The 21,572-nt window shown below is 38.4% G+C and overlaps 2 protein-coding genes across 2 annotated transcripts in view; both read right to left on the bottom strand.

Annotated features, from left to right (window-relative positions):
- LOC109934977 overlaps positions 1-21,572 on the bottom strand; it is a 225,473-nt gene that overhangs the window by 28,371 nt on the left and 175,530 nt on the right. The window lies entirely within an intron of this gene.
- The window catches only part of LOC109934974, a 37,384-nt gene continuing 21,611 nt past the window's right edge, over positions 5,800-21,572 (bottom strand). Inside the window, exons 8-10 of the mRNA XM_020533657.2 lie at positions 19,436-19,759; positions 12,155-12,466; positions 5,800-11,389 (exon numbers count right to left, since the gene is read on the bottom strand). Coding sequence (XP_020389246.2) covers positions 11,076-11,389; positions 12,155-12,466; positions 19,436-19,759 — 950 coding nt within the window. The 3' untranslated portion in view covers positions 5,800-11,075. The remainder of the gene's footprint in view (positions 11,390-12,154; positions 12,467-19,435; positions 19,760-21,572) is intronic.

The raw sequence follows: 21,572 nt of genomic DNA, 5'->3' as shown, positions 1-21,572 counted from the left end.
TGCTGCTTGGCCTGCTGTGTTCATCCAGCTCTACACCTTGTTATCTTACACAATGAACTTAACTGATTATTTTAATTTGATCATTTCTGCAGCCATTAACTCACTCAGACTGTTCAGCAAATGCTCACAAACAACCAAAGGCACATGTCTTTTGATTTGATCAGCCGATCCAACATACCTGATACCTCAATTGTGCTGAAATTCATTGATATCATTATCCCTCTTTTCAATAAGGTTCTCTGCAACTCAGATTGATAATATTCCTCTTGAGTACAATGGAACTTTGATCAGATGGGTTGATGAGCCGAGAATTGGTAGATGGAGCTTAATCTAGATAAATGTGAGGTGCTCCACTTTGGTAGGACAGGACTTAAACACTTAATCGTAAGGTCCTGGGGAGTTTTGCCTAACAAAGGGACCTTGGAATGCAGGTTCATAATCCATTGAAAGTGGAGTTGCAGGTAAACAGGGTAGTGACGAAGATACAAAAACAAAGTTGCTGGAAAAGCTCAGCAGGTCTGGCAGCATCTGTGAAGAAAAAAATCAAAGTTAACGTTTCGGGTCCAGTGACCAGTTCTGAGGAAGGGCCACTGGACCTGAAACGTTAACTCTGATTTTTTCTTCACAGATGCTGCCAGACCTGCTGAGCTTTTCCTGCAACTTCGTTTTTGTTCCTGATTTACAGCACCCGCAGTTCTTTCGGTTTTTAATTAGTGAAGAAGGTGCTTGGTATGTTTGCCTTTATTGGTCAGTGCATTGAGTATAGGAGTTGGGAAGTCATGTTGCGTCTGTACAGAACATTGTTTAGGCCACTTTTGTAATACTGCATCTAATTCTGGTCTCCCTGCTATAGGAACGATGTTGTGAAACTTGAAAGTGTTCAAGAAAGATTTACAAGAATGTTGCCTGGACTGGAGGATTTCAGCTACAGGCAGAGGCTGAATAGACTGGGGCTATTTACTCTGAAGTGTCGGATGCTGAGGAGCGACCTTATAAAATCACAATGGGCATGGATATGGTGAATAGTCAAGGATTTTTCCCCAGGGTAGGGGAGAACAAAACCAGAGGGCACAGGTTTAAGGTGAGAGGAGAAAGATTTAAAAGGGACCTAAGGGACAACTTGTTCACGCAGAGGGTAGTGCTTGTATGGAACGAGCTGCCAGAGGAAGTGGTGGAGGCTGGTACAATAAACAACATTTAAAAAACATCTGGATGAGTATATGAGCAGGAAGGGTTTGGAGGGATATGGGCTAAATGCTGGCAAATGGAACTAGTTTAATTTAGAATATGCAACAGTCTGTTTCCATGCTGTACATCCCTATGACTCTTAAGTGTTTATGAATTTTTTTTTGAGACAAATCCTAATTGAAAAGGGAAACTAAGAAAGGAAACAGAACCTTTCAGTTGCCATGGGAAGTAAGGCTGAAATTAAGATTGCAAACCAAGGCTTCGGGGAAAACTAAAACTGGTGGTGTGATGCAGGTAAGCAAAAGGAGACAAGTCCATACCCAGAAGTTGGGTATAATTAAACACACAGTTACAGATGTTTGCGTTACTTGAGCATAATACTGTGTCTACATCATCCAGACCCATCATAAGCAGAGTTGAAGAGGCTCAGCAGACACATGCCATTTTTCATGAAGACAGTGCCCATTGGTGGATTGGTTATGCACTGCTCTTGGCTGGCAATCAGCTTAAATCCCAAAAAAGGCATAAAATTCTGTAACAGAGGACCTTGTGAGTAAAATTGATAACCCATACACTGTGTGAATGGCTGAACCAATTTAGTAGATCAGACTAAGACATACCTGCTAACTAATGGGCATTTTACAATTAATTTATATTTAACTTATCATAATTATAGGTCATAGGAGTATCAATGGTTTGCTTTATTTGATCCTCATAGACCAAAAATTCTGTCTTGTTATAAAATTATCTTCTCTCCCTCTTCATTGAAGCCTGGTAAAGGAACACAATCTAATCAAGCAAAAAAAATGATGACGCAAGCATATCTGGCCATTGATTTGCAGTTTCAATTTTCAGCATACCATTTGTAATATCTAAGATTAGCAGCTAAATCACAAGCTCATTGTTACATCTCTTTTTGGATACATAACCGCAAGTTAAATTCCTCAATGCATCTTCTTTAAAACAAAAAGGAATCGATTTTCTCACCACCCATCTCCTAAAGGTAGAACCTTTGCTAGATTTAAATGTCTCTGGTCATTAATGAGGAGTAAGTTCCAATATTGGGCTGGGAAAGAGAACTTGATGTTGAGTAACACTAGTACATTCTCAGCAGATTTGTCTCCTTCTTTCTTCTCTACTAAAAGCGAGTCCTTACTCAGATTTATTTCCACAAAATAGCTGCATTATGGTACTTCACCATTCAAATAGTGACCATGTAGCTGTAAACCTTAAAGTGAACATCATAGTGTTATGAGAAATATGCTGGTAATCAACCAGACTACTCCATGAGTCCCACTGTCAATATAAATGTCTTAATTCAAATCACCAAAATGGCGAAAATGTTTCCCTTTTGGTACTTCTATCCAGACTTCTACCAAGTTTCCTTAATGAGCTCAAAAAATAATATTTATTATTGTTAATAAACAGAACTGAGGAAGGGTCACTGGACCCGAAACATTAACTCTGATTTTTCTTCACAGATGTTGCCAGATCTGCTGAGCTTTTCCAGCAACTTCTCTTTTCTTTCCTGATTTACAGCATCTACACTTTTTTCGGTTTTTAACAATTTATAAGCACTACCCACCATGAGCAATGTAGCATCAACAAATAAGAAAGGGTAGGAAGAGAGAGATGGTATTAAATTAGAGTTGGGGTGGAGATATTATACTCCAAACAACTGGCTTTAAATATTTTTTCAACAACTTGGACAGAAATGTTATTACACAAATCTGGAGCAGTTGAGACTTGAACCCAGGCTTCCTGATTCAAAGGTATGGACACTACCAGTTTAAGATATTTTCTAATCAACCTGTTCAGAGATATTATTAGACACGTCCAGAGCAGGTGGGACCAGGCACAGAGTTGGGGGATGTTTCCAATTGTTCAATTTATATGCACAGCCCATTAAGGCCAATGCAATAAAAGGTGAACTACTTCAGTCTTTAGTTTTTTTTTAAATATTCAGAAGTGTTCTTACACCGTTTTTTGTTGTCCTCCCCACCATTAACAAATTACCAGTGGTATCTTTTCATCTATTAACCACCAGTAAATTACCCATGAATTCCAATTGATTAATTCTCATGCAAAGCCAGTTTTGGGCAATGCAGAGCATCAAACGTAAAGGAGTGAGTGTGTGGGCTAAATCAAAATAGAATTGGAAGGAGAAATAAAGCACTCTACCTTGTAGCATCATGCCAGTTATATATTTTTGAATTAACTTAAGCAGACAGCACGTGAATCCAGGCCTTGTGGTGCAAAGGTAAGGACACCACCAGCACTGCAACACAAGGCCTTCCCATTCCAGTTTTTTTTAAATTTTCCATGAGATGATTTAGATATTTCTAATGAACTTGTTCTGAGATGTTATTCCACACCTCTTGAACAGGTGGCACTTGAATCTGGGCCTCCTAACTCAACGATAGAGATACTACCATTGCACCTCAAGGCATCCACACACCCTCCGGTTTTTATTTTTACACCTACTCCAGTTTTAGTGTGTAGTCCTGAACGATATACCGCTGAACAGGAAAGTGTTTTGACACTACTGAATCTATGTTCAGTGCCCCTTCCTTTTGCAGGCATTTCTCCTCGCCTCCTGGTTAGTCCCACATACAACAATCCTCACAAAGCCCAAAACCAGTCATCCTCGAAAGCTGTTACTATTCTAAAGGGAATCGGGCAAATTGTGGAAATGGGTAAGTCTGTTGGAAGCCGGGTGGGACTAAATGGGCTTCCCAGAGGGATGAAACTAAAATCGTGATTGGAAGTGAAAGTACTCCTATGAGCTGTACAGGTCAGAGCAGCATGTGCCGTTCGCATGTTCTACCTTCTCCCCTTCTGACTTGCCCAGAAACAGGGCGAGGCTCGTGGGTCAACGATCGCCAAGTTGTTGCTTTCATTTTTACTCGGCCAGCCACAAATCTGTAGCAACTTTGATCCCCCCAGCCCGGCCGAATGGCCGCTCCCCCTATCCCCGACCTTTACCTGAGTGCGGTACCAGGGTCAGCAGCACTAACACCGGGACCAGAGGCGGCAGCGAGCTCCTCACCGAGCCCATGGCCCCCCTCTCTCTGTGTGTCCCGACCCCGCGCTTCTCTCGTTGGAAACCCCGACAACACGAACCGGCAGCTTCCACTCCGCCCGAGTTTCACTTTCACCGAGTTTCGGCCGGGTTTGGGCGGAGCTGACTGTCCAATTTCCACCGCTGGGGGGCGCAGTCAGTTTGCGTTTTACGTTATTTAATTTATATAAATATCTGTAAATTATTTAAACATTGTATTTATGATATGCAAAATTTTACTTAATACATTTCCAGTACATTCCCAAAACAATAAATTAAGTTTAGAAAGAAGTATTTTGCTATTTATTTTCTTTAACTCTAAAAAGTTCAGAAATCACACGACACCAGGTTTATAGGCCAACAGATTTATTCGAAAACACAAGCTTTCTTAGCCTCACTCGTTCAGGTGTTAGTGACAGAGTTAGTATCAGGCACAGAATTTATAAGTAAAAGATCAAAGGTTCACACCCATTGATGAGGATGTACTAAACAAACCTAAGATGCTGTTAAATCTTTAATAAGTTTAAAGGTTTTAATTGATTAATATGTGCATTTACATATTTAGATAGGTTAGCTATGCGTATATTGGAATAGCCAAGTCTGGAGGTGACACCAACACAAAGAGGAACTCGAGTGGAGGCAGAAGTAGATGGCTAATGATTAGGAAATAGGGTCAGAAGCTCAAATCTAGATAAAATAAAGCACAAAGACTGGGATCAGGCTGGTTCAATGTGCAACAGTTGTTGGAGAAGGCACGGAATCAGTGGCAACTAGCATTCTCTTTCTGCTGGGAGGTCAAAGATGGTGGCACTGGTTTTCCCCAATAATAAACATGATGAAAGAACAATTCTTCCAGGCCAAGTGAGCCAACATAGAGGCGGTAAGGGGTTTAAGAGAGGTTGTGACGTAGAGATGTGTTGGCAGTGTACATGTGGAATCTGACACTGGGTCTTTTCAGCAACAGAAAAGATGTCTAGCATGAAGAGCAGATAAGGTCCCTTGGGGGGCTATAGGAAAAAAGTTTAAATCAGAGATGTGAAGAATTATATATTGCTGATAAAGCTTTAAAAGGTATTGAATGGTTCCAACTTGAATCAATTCGTATGTCTGGATCCCTCAGACTTTCCACCAAAGCTTAAAAAACTGTTAACGTGGAAATTGATTATAGCACAAAAAACACAGCAGATACAAACCCAAAGTAGAACATTAAATAAAACATAATTGTAACATTGGATTCAGTTTTGTCTGCCTTATTTCTGGGGTTCAGAGTAAACATTAAAAAATTATAAATGTATTAAGTAAAACATTGCACATCATAAATACAATGTTTAAATAATCAGATATTTATATAAATTAAATAATGTACTGTGCCAAAGGCTCCCTCTCATGTACTTCTTAACTCAATGTTGTGTGTCTGGAAATATAATTCAACATACACAGAAACACTTGTACAGTAGGTGACTCCAGAGCCTGGTAATGTATGTCAATAAGGAAGGAAACGGTATTTCTCAGTGATATGTATTTTATTTAGATTTCATTATTTACTGTATTTATAGATCATACCATTTGAACATTTACATTTTCTCATTAGGATACATTTAATTACAAATTGTAATACAAAAAAGACAAACAGTATAATTTTGTATCGACTAACATCCATATATAGTCGAAACAAACAATTTGTCAGTTTGTAAGCATGACAAGGGAAACAGTTAATGTTGCTAATGTATTTTTTGGCTGGCTACAACAAAACATTTTACGATTACTTACAGGTAAAAATCTCAGGAGATAGATTATCCAGGTTTCACTATTCAAGAGAGAATCATTTAAAAAAAATTAAGGCAGAGTACTTTCTGACACACATTCACTGGGAAAAGATGGATTCCATTGCCAGAGATACAAAAATATAAAGTTTTCACAGTTTAAAAAAAAAAGCAAACCATAGGGAAGGAAAGAAGTTTAAAAATAACTGTCACTGTACCGGCTTTTGTGATCATAATTTTTAAGATTGGACCACAGCGAACACCTTGTGGTTACTACAAGATATAGCATAAGCCAACATCAAGTCCCTTCTGAAGGGTCACTGGACTCAAAACCATTAACTCTTTCTCTCCACAGATGCTGCCGGACTTGATTTTCTCCAGCAATTTCTGTTTTTGCTTCAAGTCCCAATACCTTGGAAGCTATGGGAAATATTTAATTATGTCTCCAATTAGCTTTTGCGGTTAGTCTGAAAATTTGTTAGATTTCTCTATAATTTTATCAAGTGACTCAAGTAAGGTACGTTAAAGAAAAATCTAAATGATTATTAAAAGCAATTCACCACTGATTAGATTGGAGTCTTAAAACTAGCAACAAAGACATGATCAAATACATGAGAAACTAAGATTCATGTAGCTGTGTATTTAACAAAATTTAACATGTGCAATAACATGGTCTGGCTATTCTATTGAGAGCAGCGTGGTGGCTCAGTAGTTAGCATTGTTGCCTCACAGCACTAGGGACTCAGGTTTGATTCCAGCCTCGGATGACTGTCTGTTTGTACATTCTCCCCATGTCCGCGTGGATTTCCTCTGGGTGCTCTGGTTTCCTCCCAAAGATGTGCAGAGTAGGTGGATTGGCCATGCTAAATTGTCCATGGTGGGCAGGCCAGGTAAATTAGCCATGGGAAATACAGGGTGACAGGTATGGGGTAGGGGAGTGGGGTCTGGGTAGGATGCTCTTCAGAGGGTTGATGGGCCAAATAACCTGCTTTCATGCTGTAGGGCTTCTGTGAACTGGGCTGCATTCTCAGCATGGTCGAACTCACCATGATGTCATCTTCCAGAGCTCTGTTAATTTGCAAACTACTTTTAAAGATGTTGAGCAAAGACCTCTAATTGTACTTGGCAGTCACCTAGTGCAGGACAGAGCCTGCCTGCAGATAGCCACTAATTATCCAACAATTCTACTCAAAGTTGGTTTTCCTACAAATTGAGGACTTCCATTGAAGTCATTTAAAAATCTGTCACTTACATGGACTTTATGTTGCCTTAGGAACAATATGGTAATTATATCAGGTGATGCATTTTCATGGTATATAGAACATAGAACATAGAACAGTACAGGCCCTTCGGCCCACTATGTTGTGCCAACCTATTATCCTACTAAGATCAATCTACCCTTCATATCCTACATTTTACTATCATCCATGTGCCTATCCAAGAGTCGCTTAAAAGTCTCTAAAGTATCTGAATCCACTACCACTGCCGGCATGCATTCTATACCCCCACCACTCTGTGTGAAGAACGTACCTCTGATATCTCCCCTATACCTTCCTCCAATCACCTTAAAATTATGCCCCCGCGCAACAGTCATTTCCGCCATGGGAAAAAGTCTCTGACTATCCACTCGATCTATGCCTCTCATCATCTTGTAAACCTCTATCAAGTCACCTCTCATCCTTCTTCGCTCCAATGAAAAAAGCCCTAGCTCCCTCAATCTTTCCTCATAAGACGTGCCCTCCAGTCCAGGCAGCATCCTGGTAAATCTCCTCTGCACCCTCTCTAAAGCTTCCACATTTTTCCTATAATGAGGTGACCAGAACTGAACACAATATTCCATGTGTAGTCTAACCAGAGTTTTATAGAGCTGCATCATAACCTCACGGCTCTTAAACTCAATTCCCCTGCCAATGAAAGCCAACACACCGTACGCCCTTTTTACAACCCTATCAACGTGGGTAGCAACTTTGAGGGATCTATGGACGTGGATCCCAAGATCCCTCTGTTCCTCCACACTGCCATGAATCCTGCCCTTAACCCTGTATTCTGCATTCAAATTCGGCCTTCCAAAATGAATCACTTCACACTTTTCTGGATTGAATGCCATCTGCCACTTCTTTGCCCAGCTCTGCATCCTGTCAATGTCCCGTTGCAACCTACAACAGCCCTCCACCCTGTCCACAACTCCACCAACCTTCGTGTCATTGGCAAACTTACTAACCCACCCTTCTTCATCCAAGTCATTTATAAAAATCACAAAAAGCAGAGGTCCCAGAACAGATCCCTGCGGAACACCATTGGTCACCGAGCTCCAGGCTGAATACTTTCCATCTACTACCACCTTTTGTCTTCTATTGGACAGCAGTTTTGTATCCAGACAGCCAAATTTCCCTGAATCCCATGCCTCCTTACTTTCTGAATGAGCCTACCATGTGGAACCTTATCGAATGGTTTTGATATACTCACCTTTGCATTTGACATCTCCTGGAAGAAAATACCAAATGGTGGGCTAACCATAGAACTGGTGAAGTAATTTACAGCTCAAGTCCACTGGAGTTGTATCATTTTTCGGGCTCAGGTCTAGGAAATTTAATCATATTATGCAAAAGGAACAATGCACTGAAAATGCTGCAAATCACAGTCAGCCATACAGCAGTAATTTGCTTCTACTTTGAAGCAACAATGCACTGTTTTCTTCATTAAAATTTATCCTATTAACAAATTTTCCAATTCAAAAGGCAGAGCTTTAAAGCCGTAATTAATACCAGTAGCAAAGCGTACCTTCTTTTCTCAATAGTTAATTAAAAAACAGTATCCATCTATACTAACTCTTCAAATGACAGCATTACAATAAATAATAATTTCTTTATGATAACAAATTTGAGGAAATTTCTGGGGTGAGGTTCAGGGTTTTTCTAGTAGTGACCAAGGGTTTGAAACATTGACTGCTCCTTTCCTCCAGATGCTGCCTGGCGTGCTGTGTTCTTCCAGTCCCCTGTTTGTCTACCTTGGATTCCAGCATCTGCAGTTTTCTGGTCTCTAACAGTTTGGCTACTTTGTAGTTCAGTGAACAAATTGATAAATCTTGTGTTTGCTGGACTGCAAAACAATTCTTATGTAACTGAATGTTTTTTTAGAAAAAAAAATGTTGCGTCAATCAACCTGTTTAATCTAGTCTGAGGTTGCAATAGGAAGAAGTGTATTTCAAAAATCAGAACAAAACAGAGAATTCCATATCTAAAGTCAGTCTTGAAATATAACAAAATGTGATGAAATCTCACATACAATTGGAGAACTGAAATGAATTACACATTTAAAACTGCTGGTGCATTTTCTCAGTGAAGTGCACATCAAATTCAGTCATCCAGAATTGGCTAAAATTCAAAGAACACCTTAACACTCTCCATCTTTCTGAAATGTTTAACGGGGTCTCAAGTTTAAACCATAAAACTCCTCCTAAGTTGTGACTGAGAGAAGGTTTCACTTCCACTTATTATTAAATAACTTGTCTTTATATTGTGCCTTGTTGTGTCCACTGGAAATTTCAAACTTCATGTCCAATGATTTAATGTGATGGCGATGTTACATAACAAAAAATAAAGATCCCACAAACAGAAATGTCACAATGACCAGTTGACATGTTATTGTGATGCTAATTGAAGAATAAATATTCACCAGGAAACTAGGGAATGCCCTCCTTTGAAATATTGCCATGGGATTTTTTATATCCAGCTGAAAGGCCAGATGGGACCTCAGTTTCATGTCTCCCTGGATTTAAGAAGTTTTATTTTGCTTTACAGCAAATTGATATTTCTATAAGACCATAACAAAAGGGAACAGGAGTAGGCCATTCAGCCCCTTAAATCTGCTCCACCATTCAATAGGATCGTGGCTGGTCTGACATTCGTCATGCCCACTTTCCTGCCTTTTCCCCCATTATCGTTCATTCCTCCACCACCCACTCCCCACAACCACCACCACCAATCAAGTATCTATCGGAACTTAAAAACAGACAAGAACTCTGCTTCCCATAGCTTTCCTTGGCAAGGAGTTCTAAAGACTCAACCATCAGAAGAAACTCCTGCTGATCTGAGTCTTAAATTGGCATCTGTTTATTCTGAGGCTTAGATTCTCCCATTTGGGGAAACATCTTCTCAGCATTTAACCTGTTGAGTTCCTTAAAATCCTATGTTCTAATGAGATCACCTCTCATTTTTTTAAACTTCAATGATTAGAACCCCAATCTGTTTAGCTTTTGCTCTTGAGACAATCCATTGATTATGATGGTTTTCTGAATGAAATTTCTCCCCACTATTTTTCCACCCATTTCTGTGAACAACACTGCAGCTAGGAATAATTCTCATCTAGTTCTGTCCACCTGGAGTTACCAGTATGAATCAACTGGACAGTGGGTCAACTCAAAGTCCTGCCCTAACTCAGAGGGTAAAGAGATAAGAAGTGTAAATAACTGAAATTAATGTCATCAAAGTCAGCTATTTTTAAACATAATTGAGCCTACCACCCCAATTTTAATTGCTCACTATAACATAAGTGACTTAATTGGCTTACTGAACAAGTGAAATCCTACTAGAAACTCCAGATGACCAAAGTGCAATTTTCAAATGGGCTAAACAGGTCAACAAAAATCAAACTGCTTCAAATTGCTAGAAATCGGAAATAAAAAGAGTGAGAAATGCTCACTATGTCTGGCAACATTAGTGGAGAGAGAAACAGTTAACATTTCAAGTCAAGGAGCTCTATTCTGAACCCTTCAAAGCATTGAACAAAAACAAAGTTGCTGGAAAAGCTCAGCAGGTCTGGCCGCATCTGTGGAGGAGAAAACAGAGTTAACGTTTCGGGTCCGGTGACCCTTTCTCAGAACATTTCAAAGCATTTCATCATTTCAAGCTGGATTTTTTTGTTTTATATTTACCAGCTATGCAAAACAAGTGTTTAAAGCAGAATGATAAATGCCAGTTGTGTGGGAGCAATTTAAAATAAAACTTGCACCATCTATATTTATCTTGTGTTCAAAATAGATGCAAGAAATCTTTATATTTATCTTAGAATGCCAGACGCATATTTTTTTCCATAAATTCTTGTGTTTCTGGGTGAATAACCTCACATCTGATTCCTATCCCATTATCAGATTCTACTGGTGTAAATTTTATACTTGTTAGAGATGAGAAGAGACCATTTTCAGCAACTTCAGGCTTAGTATGAGCCACCTGACCCGTGAAGTGTTCCTTTCCTTTAAACCACCTAATTTCAACTTCTTGAGGTGCATAATCAGTCAGTGAAACGGTGAAAGTTGCCACTTTGTTTTTCTCTGGTTTCATTGGGTTACATTTGATTTCCGACAGAGTGGGAGGGGAACCTTAAAACAGAACAGAACGTACAAATTATGAGTGTGCACATTATCTGCAGTGATAGTTTGTCTCAATGTTACAGTAACTGTTCTTGACATAACTTCAGCAAATTCAATTGTTCAAGTTAGCAAATTCAGTTACTACTTCATATGGAACAGTAGGAATCATGAGATATCAAAGGTTGGACCAAGAAATATTTGGGATTGACAACCGAGATAAACATTCAAAGGGATATCATTTTTAATAAGGCTATAAAATAGATTTCCCAGATCATTTGCACTCCAGAATACTAAAAGAATTAGTAGAAGCATTAAAAGGCTTCAAAAAATTGTGTATTCTTCCAAGTTGACTGGAAAGCAAATATTATTTTTCCTGCTTAACAGTTCAGAATGCAGCATGAAATTACTGAATAGTTTTAATAGCATATAGTCCTGACATCTGGGTGAGCTCTCAGTAATGGCTTCAAGTTCCACATCTGGGATCATGCTTTGATTGGTTATTCTCACTAAGTTTAGAATGGCAAAGAGTAATGTTTGAACATTTGGCAGGTTCTAGTTTTCTGAAACCAAAGAATTGGTACATTCACCCATCTGGGCCCATTTATAACAAACAGAAAAGCACTGGAAATAGGTATCCAGGAGCAGATTCGCACTTTCATAATTGTCATTTTTTTTCTTAAAAAACCAGGATAAATTCAATTCTGTTCTTGTTTCCTAAATTATTCAATGCTGTAGTTCTATAGTAATTAGGATTTTGCACAATTTTAAACATACCTGGAAGCTTCAAACACAGCTGCTTTTGAATAGAATTGGGTGAAGCTTCATGCATCACTTCGAATACAACTTCCTTATTATAATCCAAAGCTGTTGGCATTAACTCCATGCTGGAAAATAACTGGTAATAGCCACTTTCTTCCTTCTGAGGCTCTGTGGTTGTGACTCCACTAGAGACATACTTGTTATTCATTAGCCATCTGGCAGAGGATACATTTCCAGGAAAATTTTTTACATGGCATTTAAGAACAAGACGTTTTCCATAGGATGGAATTTCTGGCTCTGGAACGATGTCAGAAACTACTGGAATTCCTGTTTGGAAACAACAAGAAACTGTTCATCAGGCTTTTGTATCCCACATCCAAGCTGATTCCACAACAAGATCTATTGTACCCATATCATACTCATTTTTGCACTGGTACCTTCCCTATTTAAGAAATCACCTCTTTTTCCTTTTACTATTCCCCAGGAACGTTAAACATCCTTGCACATTCTTATCACATTTGGATTATCGCTCACCTCTTCAATACCCTGCACTTCAGCTTTCACATTTCTTTTGATTTTTTTTTAAAAACTTCCCTTCAACTGAACACTCCCCCTTGTGCTAATTAGTTTAAAACCCTATCTACAACGTTAATTATACAATTTTCCAGGATACTGGTCCCAACATAGTTCAAATGAAACCCATCCCAACAAAATTCTCTTTTTCCAGTCCTCCAGAACTCATTTCTCCCAAGTCAATCTTTGAACCATACATTTACCTCTTTAATCTTAATTATCTTTTATCAACTTGCATCTGGCTCAGACATTAATCTGAGGATTACCGCCTTTGTGATTGTGTTCAATTTAGCCCTGAAGTGCTCAAAATCCCCTCAGCAAAACCTCTTTTCCTAGTTCTACTTATGGCATTAATGCATATGTGGACCACAATAATTCGATCCTTCCCCTCCTATTCCAAGTTCCTCTCCAGTCCAGAAAAGATGTCCTGAATGTGACACCAGGTAAGGGACACAGCCTTTGGAACTGTCCTTGTTGCAGGAGAACAGTGCCATTACCTAAACTATGCAATCCCTAATATTACCTCATTTCTCTTTTCTCCACCAAGCAACTCTCAAAAAGCACCCCCCTCAAAAAAATCAACTTAACTGCCACTCACGAACATGGTGTGTGGTTAGTTTTCTCATACTCCCTAAAATCTATGACACTGTCTATACCAAGAGCAACTTCATACCCTATTCGATAAGGTGAATGGTTGAGGCTACTCCAAAGCTAAATTGTGGATCCAATACATGCCACACTCTCAGTCACACACTCCTGCTGCAGACCACAAACATATTTGCTATCATTAATTTAAAGGGTGTGACTTTCTCCTGAAAGAGTGTCCGGTATCTCTCTTCATCTTCGATGTGTCTCAGTGTCCACAGTTCAGAGTCCAGCTCGTTAACTCTGAGCTTAAGTTCCTCAAGCAACCAACACTTGTGCAGATATGGTGCACCACAGATGTACCTGTGTCCACCAGTTCCCAAAGCTGCCAACCACCACCTGCCCAGTCACCTCTATTATATTCAATTAATTAATGAGTCTGTTAAATATTTTTAAAGGTGAACTTCTTAACTATACTCTTCAGCTGTAGTAATGTCGCCTGAATGAAATTAACTGACCAAAAGACATGGAGGAAATACCCACCAATCATCTAATTGTTTTCCTGTAATATCACACTTTGGCTGTTAAAGGAAGAAACAAGTTAACAGATGTCTCTGACACTGGTTTTTATCTCTCACTGTTACTGCTCTTCTCACACAGACACCTACTTTCATGGCTCTTCATGCTGACTCCTCATTCTCTTACACTGTTTTGAAAGCATGAGCTCTTTCGCTTCAGTTGTGCTGATTTACTGCAAACTCCTCCCAGTCTGCTTCACAGTGACTTTGCTGCACAATCCTCCTAGTTCACTTCACTGCAATTCTGACTGTTGCATACTCCTGCCAGTCCTCTCTGTTTTCTGCCTGTTAATCAGTTCTTAATTTATACTCGTACATTTCCCATCAATCCATCTGCTGTAATTCAATTACTAGACTCCTGTGTGGAAACTAAATCAAACATTTGCTGAAAATCCAAAATACATTACATCTACTCGTTCTCCTTTTAGTAACACTAATTTCATTTTGTTCCTCAGATTCACAAGTCCCAAGTCATCTAGTATTTGAGAGATTTTTCGTATCTTCTCCCATGAAGATAGCCACAAAGTAGCAACTTAACTTCTTCGTCATTTTTTTTTAAAACTATAAATTCTCCTGTTCTCCCTGCTGTAACGGGTCTGTACTTGTCATAGCTAATCCTTTCCCTTTTACCTACCCAAAAATGTTTGCACAGTCCTGCTTTATGTTCCTCTCTACATTTTTATTTTTTATGTTCTTAAACCAGTTTCTGGGACCTTTGTGGAGTTCAGAATTGCTCCCAGTCCTCATAACTGCCACTTTACCTGGATTCTATGTAAACCACTTTTTCTGTTCTAATGCAATCTTTAACTTTTTTCATTAACCATGTTTGATTTACATTTCCTTTTGAGTGTTTGTTCCTCAGAGGAATGTACATCTGTGATCAACCATTTGGTGGTTCAAAACAGCCTGATTTAAACTTGGCTCCTCAATGTACTGCTCCAGAAACTCTTCTCATACACACTGCAGCATTTCAACCTCTATACCATTAATTAAAAACTTAAAGAACTGTGGATGCTGTAAATCAGGAAGGAAAACAGAAGTTGCTGGAAAAGCTCAGCAGGTCTGGTCGCATCTGTGAAGAAAAATCAGAGTTAACATTTCAGGTCCGATGACCCTTCCTCAGAACTCAGAACTGAGGAAGGGTCACTGGACTTGAAATGTTAACTCTGATTTTTCTTCACAGATGCTGCCACACCTTCTGAGCTTTTCCAACAACTTCTGTTTGTGTTCCATTGTATGAATGTTGATTTAGTTTTTCCCTAGGGTGGGGGAGTTCAAAAGTAGGGAGTGTATTTTTAAGGTGAGAGGGGATAGATTTAAAAGAGACCTGAGTGGCACCTTTTTTCACACAGAGGGTGAAGTGTATGTGGAATAAATTGCCAGAGGAGGCAGGAGACACTGGTACAGTCACAACATTTAAAAGACATTTGAACAGGAACATGATTAGGAAAGGTTGAGGGGGATATGGGCCAAACCCAGGCAAGTGAGACTAGTTTAGATTGGGAAACTTGGTCAGCATGGATGAGTTAGACTGAAGGGTCTGTTTCCGTGCTGAAGCTGACCGTTAAACTACAATTATACATGTTACATGCATTTTTAAATTTCTGATTTTTACACCATGCCCAACATAACCACTACAGTTGGTAGTCTGTAAAAAAGAAACTCTCAGAATGTTTTACTTCCTTTGCTGCTTCTTAATTCCAGCCAAACTGACTGTAGATCTTGAATCTTTGATGCAACATCCTTTCTTACAAATTTTTACTTTGGTTTACTTGCGTTCTTTTTATTTTACTCGCCTTAGCCATTGATAAACCTTACAAGCATTCAAACTGGGAGAAGTAGAGGCTGTTTGGCCCCCTTGGATGTTCTCTGCTATTCAATAAGATCATGGTTGATCAGTTTGTGTTTCATATTCCACATTTCCCATTTACTCATGATAATATTTTATTCCTTTGTCTAACAAAAATATATTTATCCTTGTTTAAAAGTATTCAATGAGCTGCCTCTGCCACCTTCTTAAGCAGAGTTCCAAAGTCTCTCAGTCCTCAGTGAAAAAAATTCTCCTCCTCCCTTTCCTAATGGGCAACACTAGTTTTTTTTGAATAGTGTTCCCTAATTCTGTACTCACCCACAAGACAAAATATTCTTTCCACACCCGCTCAAATCAAGGCCATTCAGGATTTATACCAAGTCACCCCTCACTTATTTCAACTCCAGTGAAAACAAGCCCAATCTGTTCAACATTTCCTCTTAGTACAACCACTAATTCTAGGTATAAATCTAGTAAATTGCTTCTGAATCCTTCTAAACATTTACATTCTTCTTTAAACGAGGAGGCCAAAACTTCACACAGTATTTGTGACGTGGTCTCACTCATGTCCTATAGAATGAAGCATAATATCTTTACTTTCATATTCAATTCCTCTTGTAATAAAGGTTAGCATTCCGTTAGCCTTACTGATCATCTGCTTTACCTACATACTAAATCTTTTGTGACACGAACCAATGTATCCAAATCACTTTGCACTTTGGAATTCTTCAATCATTCTTCATCTAAGTAATACTGTGCTTTTTTATTCTTCTCACCAAAGTGAGCAACTTCACATTTTCCACATTACATGCCATCTATTATAGCGTACAGGATTTAGTGATGTCAACTATGCATGCAGATACATTTTGAGTTGGGGACATCTATCACCAGTAACTGATATCATTAAGTTTTTATGTGTAGGTGGCCATTTTGACAGCTATCTTTGAATTCAGACCATTTAACCCATTTTTATTTTTCTTGCCAAAGTGATCAATTTCATATATTTCCACAGCCTACTGCATCTGCAAAATATTTGTCCACTCACTCAACCTACATTAGTCTGTGATCTCTTCATGTCCTCTTTAAAACAAACTTTCCTATTTTTTTTTGTGCCACATGACAATTTAGCTGCATTTGCTCACCTGGTCAAATGCCTTCTGGAAATCCAACTATAATATGTCAATGGTATACACTGTGCACATACTACTTATTCAAACCAAGTCCAAGAAATTGGTTAAAATTTGTTTTCTTCCTTTCACAAAAAGAATGCCGCATCCTCCTAATAACCTTGACTTTTTCCCCAGTATCCAGGCATAAGCTCCTTAATGATTAATTCTAACACCCCACAACACACATCATGCTCACTGGACTATAGATACCCAGTTTCTGCCTCCTTCCGGTCTTGAATAGGCAGGTTACATTCGCTTCTTTCCAGTCTGTTGGAACCTTTCCTGAATTTAGTGAATTTTGAAAAGCTAACACAAATTAATCTACTACCTCAGTAACGACCTTTTCTAAAGGCAAAAGGATGACACACATCATGATCTGGGCACTGAGAAACTTGCAGCTCCATCAGTGTGCTCAGTGCCACTTTCCTTCCAGTCAAATTTTCACTATGTTCCTCTCTCCCTTCCACCTCCTGATTTATAGCTACTATTAGAAACCTTTTCAGTAAATCGAGATTAGCTTTGTCAGCATAAGAAATCTGTTTCACACAGTAAGAAAAATGGAAGCCTCCAGTTATTGGCAAAAGATTTCCCCTGCTACAAATGGAGTTTAGATTCCAAGAATTGGCAATGGTTACAAAAAACAAATGGAAACAAGCATAAAGCTAATGAGCAGCATTGCCCATTTGAGCTCATTGAATTATGTCAATTGAAGATTCGTCAGTTCTAAAGAATGGTGTTCTGAAAAAGGGTCACCAAATCCAAAATGTTAACTCTGATTTCCCTCCACAGATGCTGCCAGACCTGCTGAGATTTTGCAGCAATTTCTGTTTTCGTTAAAGATTTATCAGTAAACACAGTGCAGTCAATAAATTATGACAACGACAGATTTGAGTCGGATGTCAGATGTCCTGGTGGTTCAGAAGACCAAGTTCAAACAGAAAATTTCATTTCCTGATCTTCCCAGGAATAGAGATCACATCCAGCAAGCAGCAAATCAGCAAATAGTATGTTGAAGGAGTTGAGCCTGTTGTTTTCACCAATACTATAGTTCCAAAGGAAGAATAGAAATGTTGTTATATACTTCAGCACAGATTGAGAATTAAAGAAGATTGAGAATTAAAATCTGCTGACAGATTGAAGAGGTGGTGTATATAACCCTCTTGGAAACCACCACCAAGAAGAAACTATAATGTCCAATGATTCAAGGCATAGTCAAGAAGAAATTTCCAGGTTCTAGGATCCAGGATACTGCAAAAATGAAAGTGTCTATTTCCACAGTTGTTCTCATTGAGGAAATTTGGGAGTTTAAAGGTCCTGCAGATTTGCAATGGAGCAAGTGCCTGTTTTAGTAGGAAACCATACTTCTGCAAAAGGAAATCCAAAGATTTTTTAAAAGATTACTCTCATCTGAAGGGATTTTCAGCCTTCACGTCGTCAGAAACAGAATAAAAGTCAACAAATTTCAACTCAAAGTTCTATCTATCTTCCAAGCCTGAAGATAATGTGTTTTGAGAGAATAGCGAGACTCCAGACTGCCCGAATATGTAAAGAGACTTGTGGAGATACAGCAGTTGCAAACTAATTATGTAGACAAATATATAAATATTAATAATGGGTAGAAAAATAGAACTGGTTGTAGGCATTGTATAAAGCTGTAAGGATCTGTAAGGATGAATATCCTGGAGTGAATTAAATACCACCTGCTACAATGATGTCATATGGACATGTGGGAGAACAACTTAGGATCTTAAATGAGCAAGACCTACCACCCTTAGGTCTTCCACATAGCCTCTGCAATGAGGATAACCTTGTTATCAAACAATAAACTATATTTCATTTAAAACAAAGCCTCTTCTCATTAAACTATCAAGTGGTTTCTCACTGCCACATTGGACCAAACAGTCCCTATGTGTCTCTACCAGGAGAAAGGATGGTGGCAGAAGTTCTACCAATAGCTGATGAAACATAATGAGCAGTGGTGTAATGAGCAGTGGTGAAGATTCGTCTTACACCAGAGCAGGCAAATGTGATCTGTATCACTGAAGATTCTTCCTGAGAAAATCAAGAAATGAAATTCTCTATTTGTACTTAATCTTCTGAACCACCTCAGAATCTGACGTCAGAGTCAAACCTGTCATCATCACTCTAGAGTATATGCAGTCAGGTCATAGATCAGCAGGATATTACTGGATGCCTATTCCTATACCAAATGCTTATTATTACAATTATTTTGACTTTTTTGGCAAATGCATTGACTCAAAAATAACTCACGTTGACAACTGAAAATAAGTATTAGACTTTTAAAATAGCTTTATAATCCAATTAGGACTCCAGTTCAGGTTAAATGCAATCAAGCTTTAAAAATGTGACTGGAAAGCAGGAAGAATTGCCACTGTTTTTGTATTTTGTAAGCAGGAACACACCACTGCCTCTGGAAAATTTCAATATGATACAACAAATTTATATTTGGAGTTATTGAAGTGTGGTAAAACTTCACACACATTCCTAAATACAAAAGTGTATAGCTTATACATAGTCTAGTATAAGTTTAGTACAGAAAGAATATACACTAAATTCATACCTCCAAGACGAAGGATGAAACTAGATCTTGAAGGCTTGTGAGAAGTTGGGAAATGTAGAACCTCAACTTTGAATTCCATCTGGTGATATTCTGGCTTAATTAACAATTTCCATCGGCTTTCACTGTAGTAGAAGCCAGTTTGTTCATCTTTCTGAGGTTCAGTAAAAGTGATTCCTGCGTCATCAGTTCTCTCATTATTTCTAAACCACATGAACAACGTTTCCTTTGGAAAGAAGCCATATGCATGACATATGATGGTTGCTTCTTTTCCTGCCTCTGGGAATTCTGGTTCACTTTTTATGTATTTTACTAATGGTGGAGACACTGTAATAACAGAAAATATATAGTTAGACACAATAGAATATTGCAAGTTTCTATAATAACTCAGGAACTTTAAAGGTAGTACAGCTATAGGATGAGGTTACAACAAATCTAAAATTTTAGTTATTCACAACTATAAGTTATATTATTGATAATAACCATTTTGAAATATTATTGAAACATAGAAAATAGGATTTGGCTATCCAGTCCATCAAGCCTGCTCTGCCATTCAATATGATCATGGCTGATCATCCAACTCAGTGCCTTGTTCCTGTTTTCTCCCCATATTCTTTGAATGGTTTCAAGAAGGGGTTGGATATAGTTCTTGGGGCAAAAGGGATCAATGTTTTGGCCTCATTCACTTTCTGTGGCAGAGAATTCGACAATCTCACCACTCTCTGGGTGAAGAAATATTTCTCGTCTCAGTCTTAAATAGCCTACCACTTCCTAGTCTACTCCAGTTAGAATTTTTTTTGAAAGAGATTCCCCTTTCAATTTTCTAAACTCCATTTATTGTAGTCCTATACAATTCAATCTCTCTTTAGTCAGTCCTGCTATTCCAGGAATCGTTCTGATAAACCTTTGATGCACTCCGTCCATGGCCATCTTTCCTCAGATAAGGAGAGAAAAACTGTACACAATACTCCAGATGTGGTTTCACCAAGGTCCTGCAGCAAGACATCTCCACGCCATACATATAAGTGAAAGTTGTGTGTATCATTATAGTACCACTAACAAATTCATATATTTAGCAAGAATGTGTTTTTTACATCAAAATTTTCGGCACAAAAAATGATCTTTTAAGTTGATATTCTACAAATGTAGGTAGTTAGCATGAAAACAATGCTTTTCATTCTATCTCGGTACATGTGACAAATAATAAATCAAATCAAATTAACATGTTGTTACCTGCAGAACTCTAATAGGTCAATAAATAAAACAATGAATGATTTCATCAGATTTTGGCATGAAAACATTTCTATATACTTAGCACAGTTAAATACTGTGAGAAAAAAAACTATAGTATTTATCATAATACAGAAATCAGTTGTAACATTTTATTTGCTGTGTTGATGAGAACAGAAACAAAGTATCAAGCAGTTCATGACGTGAAATTTGCCCTTGTATTAAACAACAACATATATGAGTCAAGCGGTTTCACAGCTACATTCTTGAATAAAATTCAGCATGCCGATTGTGACAATATGAGGACAAGTTAGACAAAAGGATATGTTTTAAGACGCATCTTAAAGGACATAAAGGTGGGAAGAGAGACTGAGTATGGGAATTCAAGAGTTTAGAGCCTCAGCTGCTACAGGCAGCTACCAAATTGGAGGAGTGCAATTACTTTTCATGTAGAAACTAAAACAAAAACTGCATAGTTCCCATGGCACTAATGAAATTTGGAAAAATCTGACTGGTGACAACTCTCCTCCTTTCACCGATTGACACTCTTCCCTCCCCTCACTATATACAGCCCAAAGGAGGTGTTTTTTTTTAAACCCCAAAACATACCCATTCAGTTCCGAAGGAATTTTGGGCTAGCTACAGGTCACAAATACTTTATTTTCCCCTTGGTTACAAAAGTATTATCTTGACGTCACAGAATTGTTTTAGTCTCACAGTAGCTATACTGTAGGACAGAGTACAAATTAAGACATAATCAGGGCTTGTTGGAAAATTGCTCCAATAATTTAATTTTAATTTTAATTCTAATACAGAATAGGCAAACCAAATTGACAAAGATAGCATTGAGGAGTTCATGGACAATGTTTGGGATAATTTCTCACATTGTAAAACCAGGGAATTAGCCATT

Source organism: Rhincodon typus, chromosome 17, assembly GCF_021869965.1.
Source record: "Rhincodon typus isolate 14 chromosome 17, sRhiTyp1.1, whole genome shotgun sequence".
Taxonomy (NCBI): Eukaryota; Metazoa; Chordata; class Chondrichthyes; order Orectolobiformes; family Rhincodontidae; genus Rhincodon; species Rhincodon typus.
Note: the sequence above shows the minus strand (reverse complement) of the source record. Positions and strands in the feature narration are given on the sequence as shown.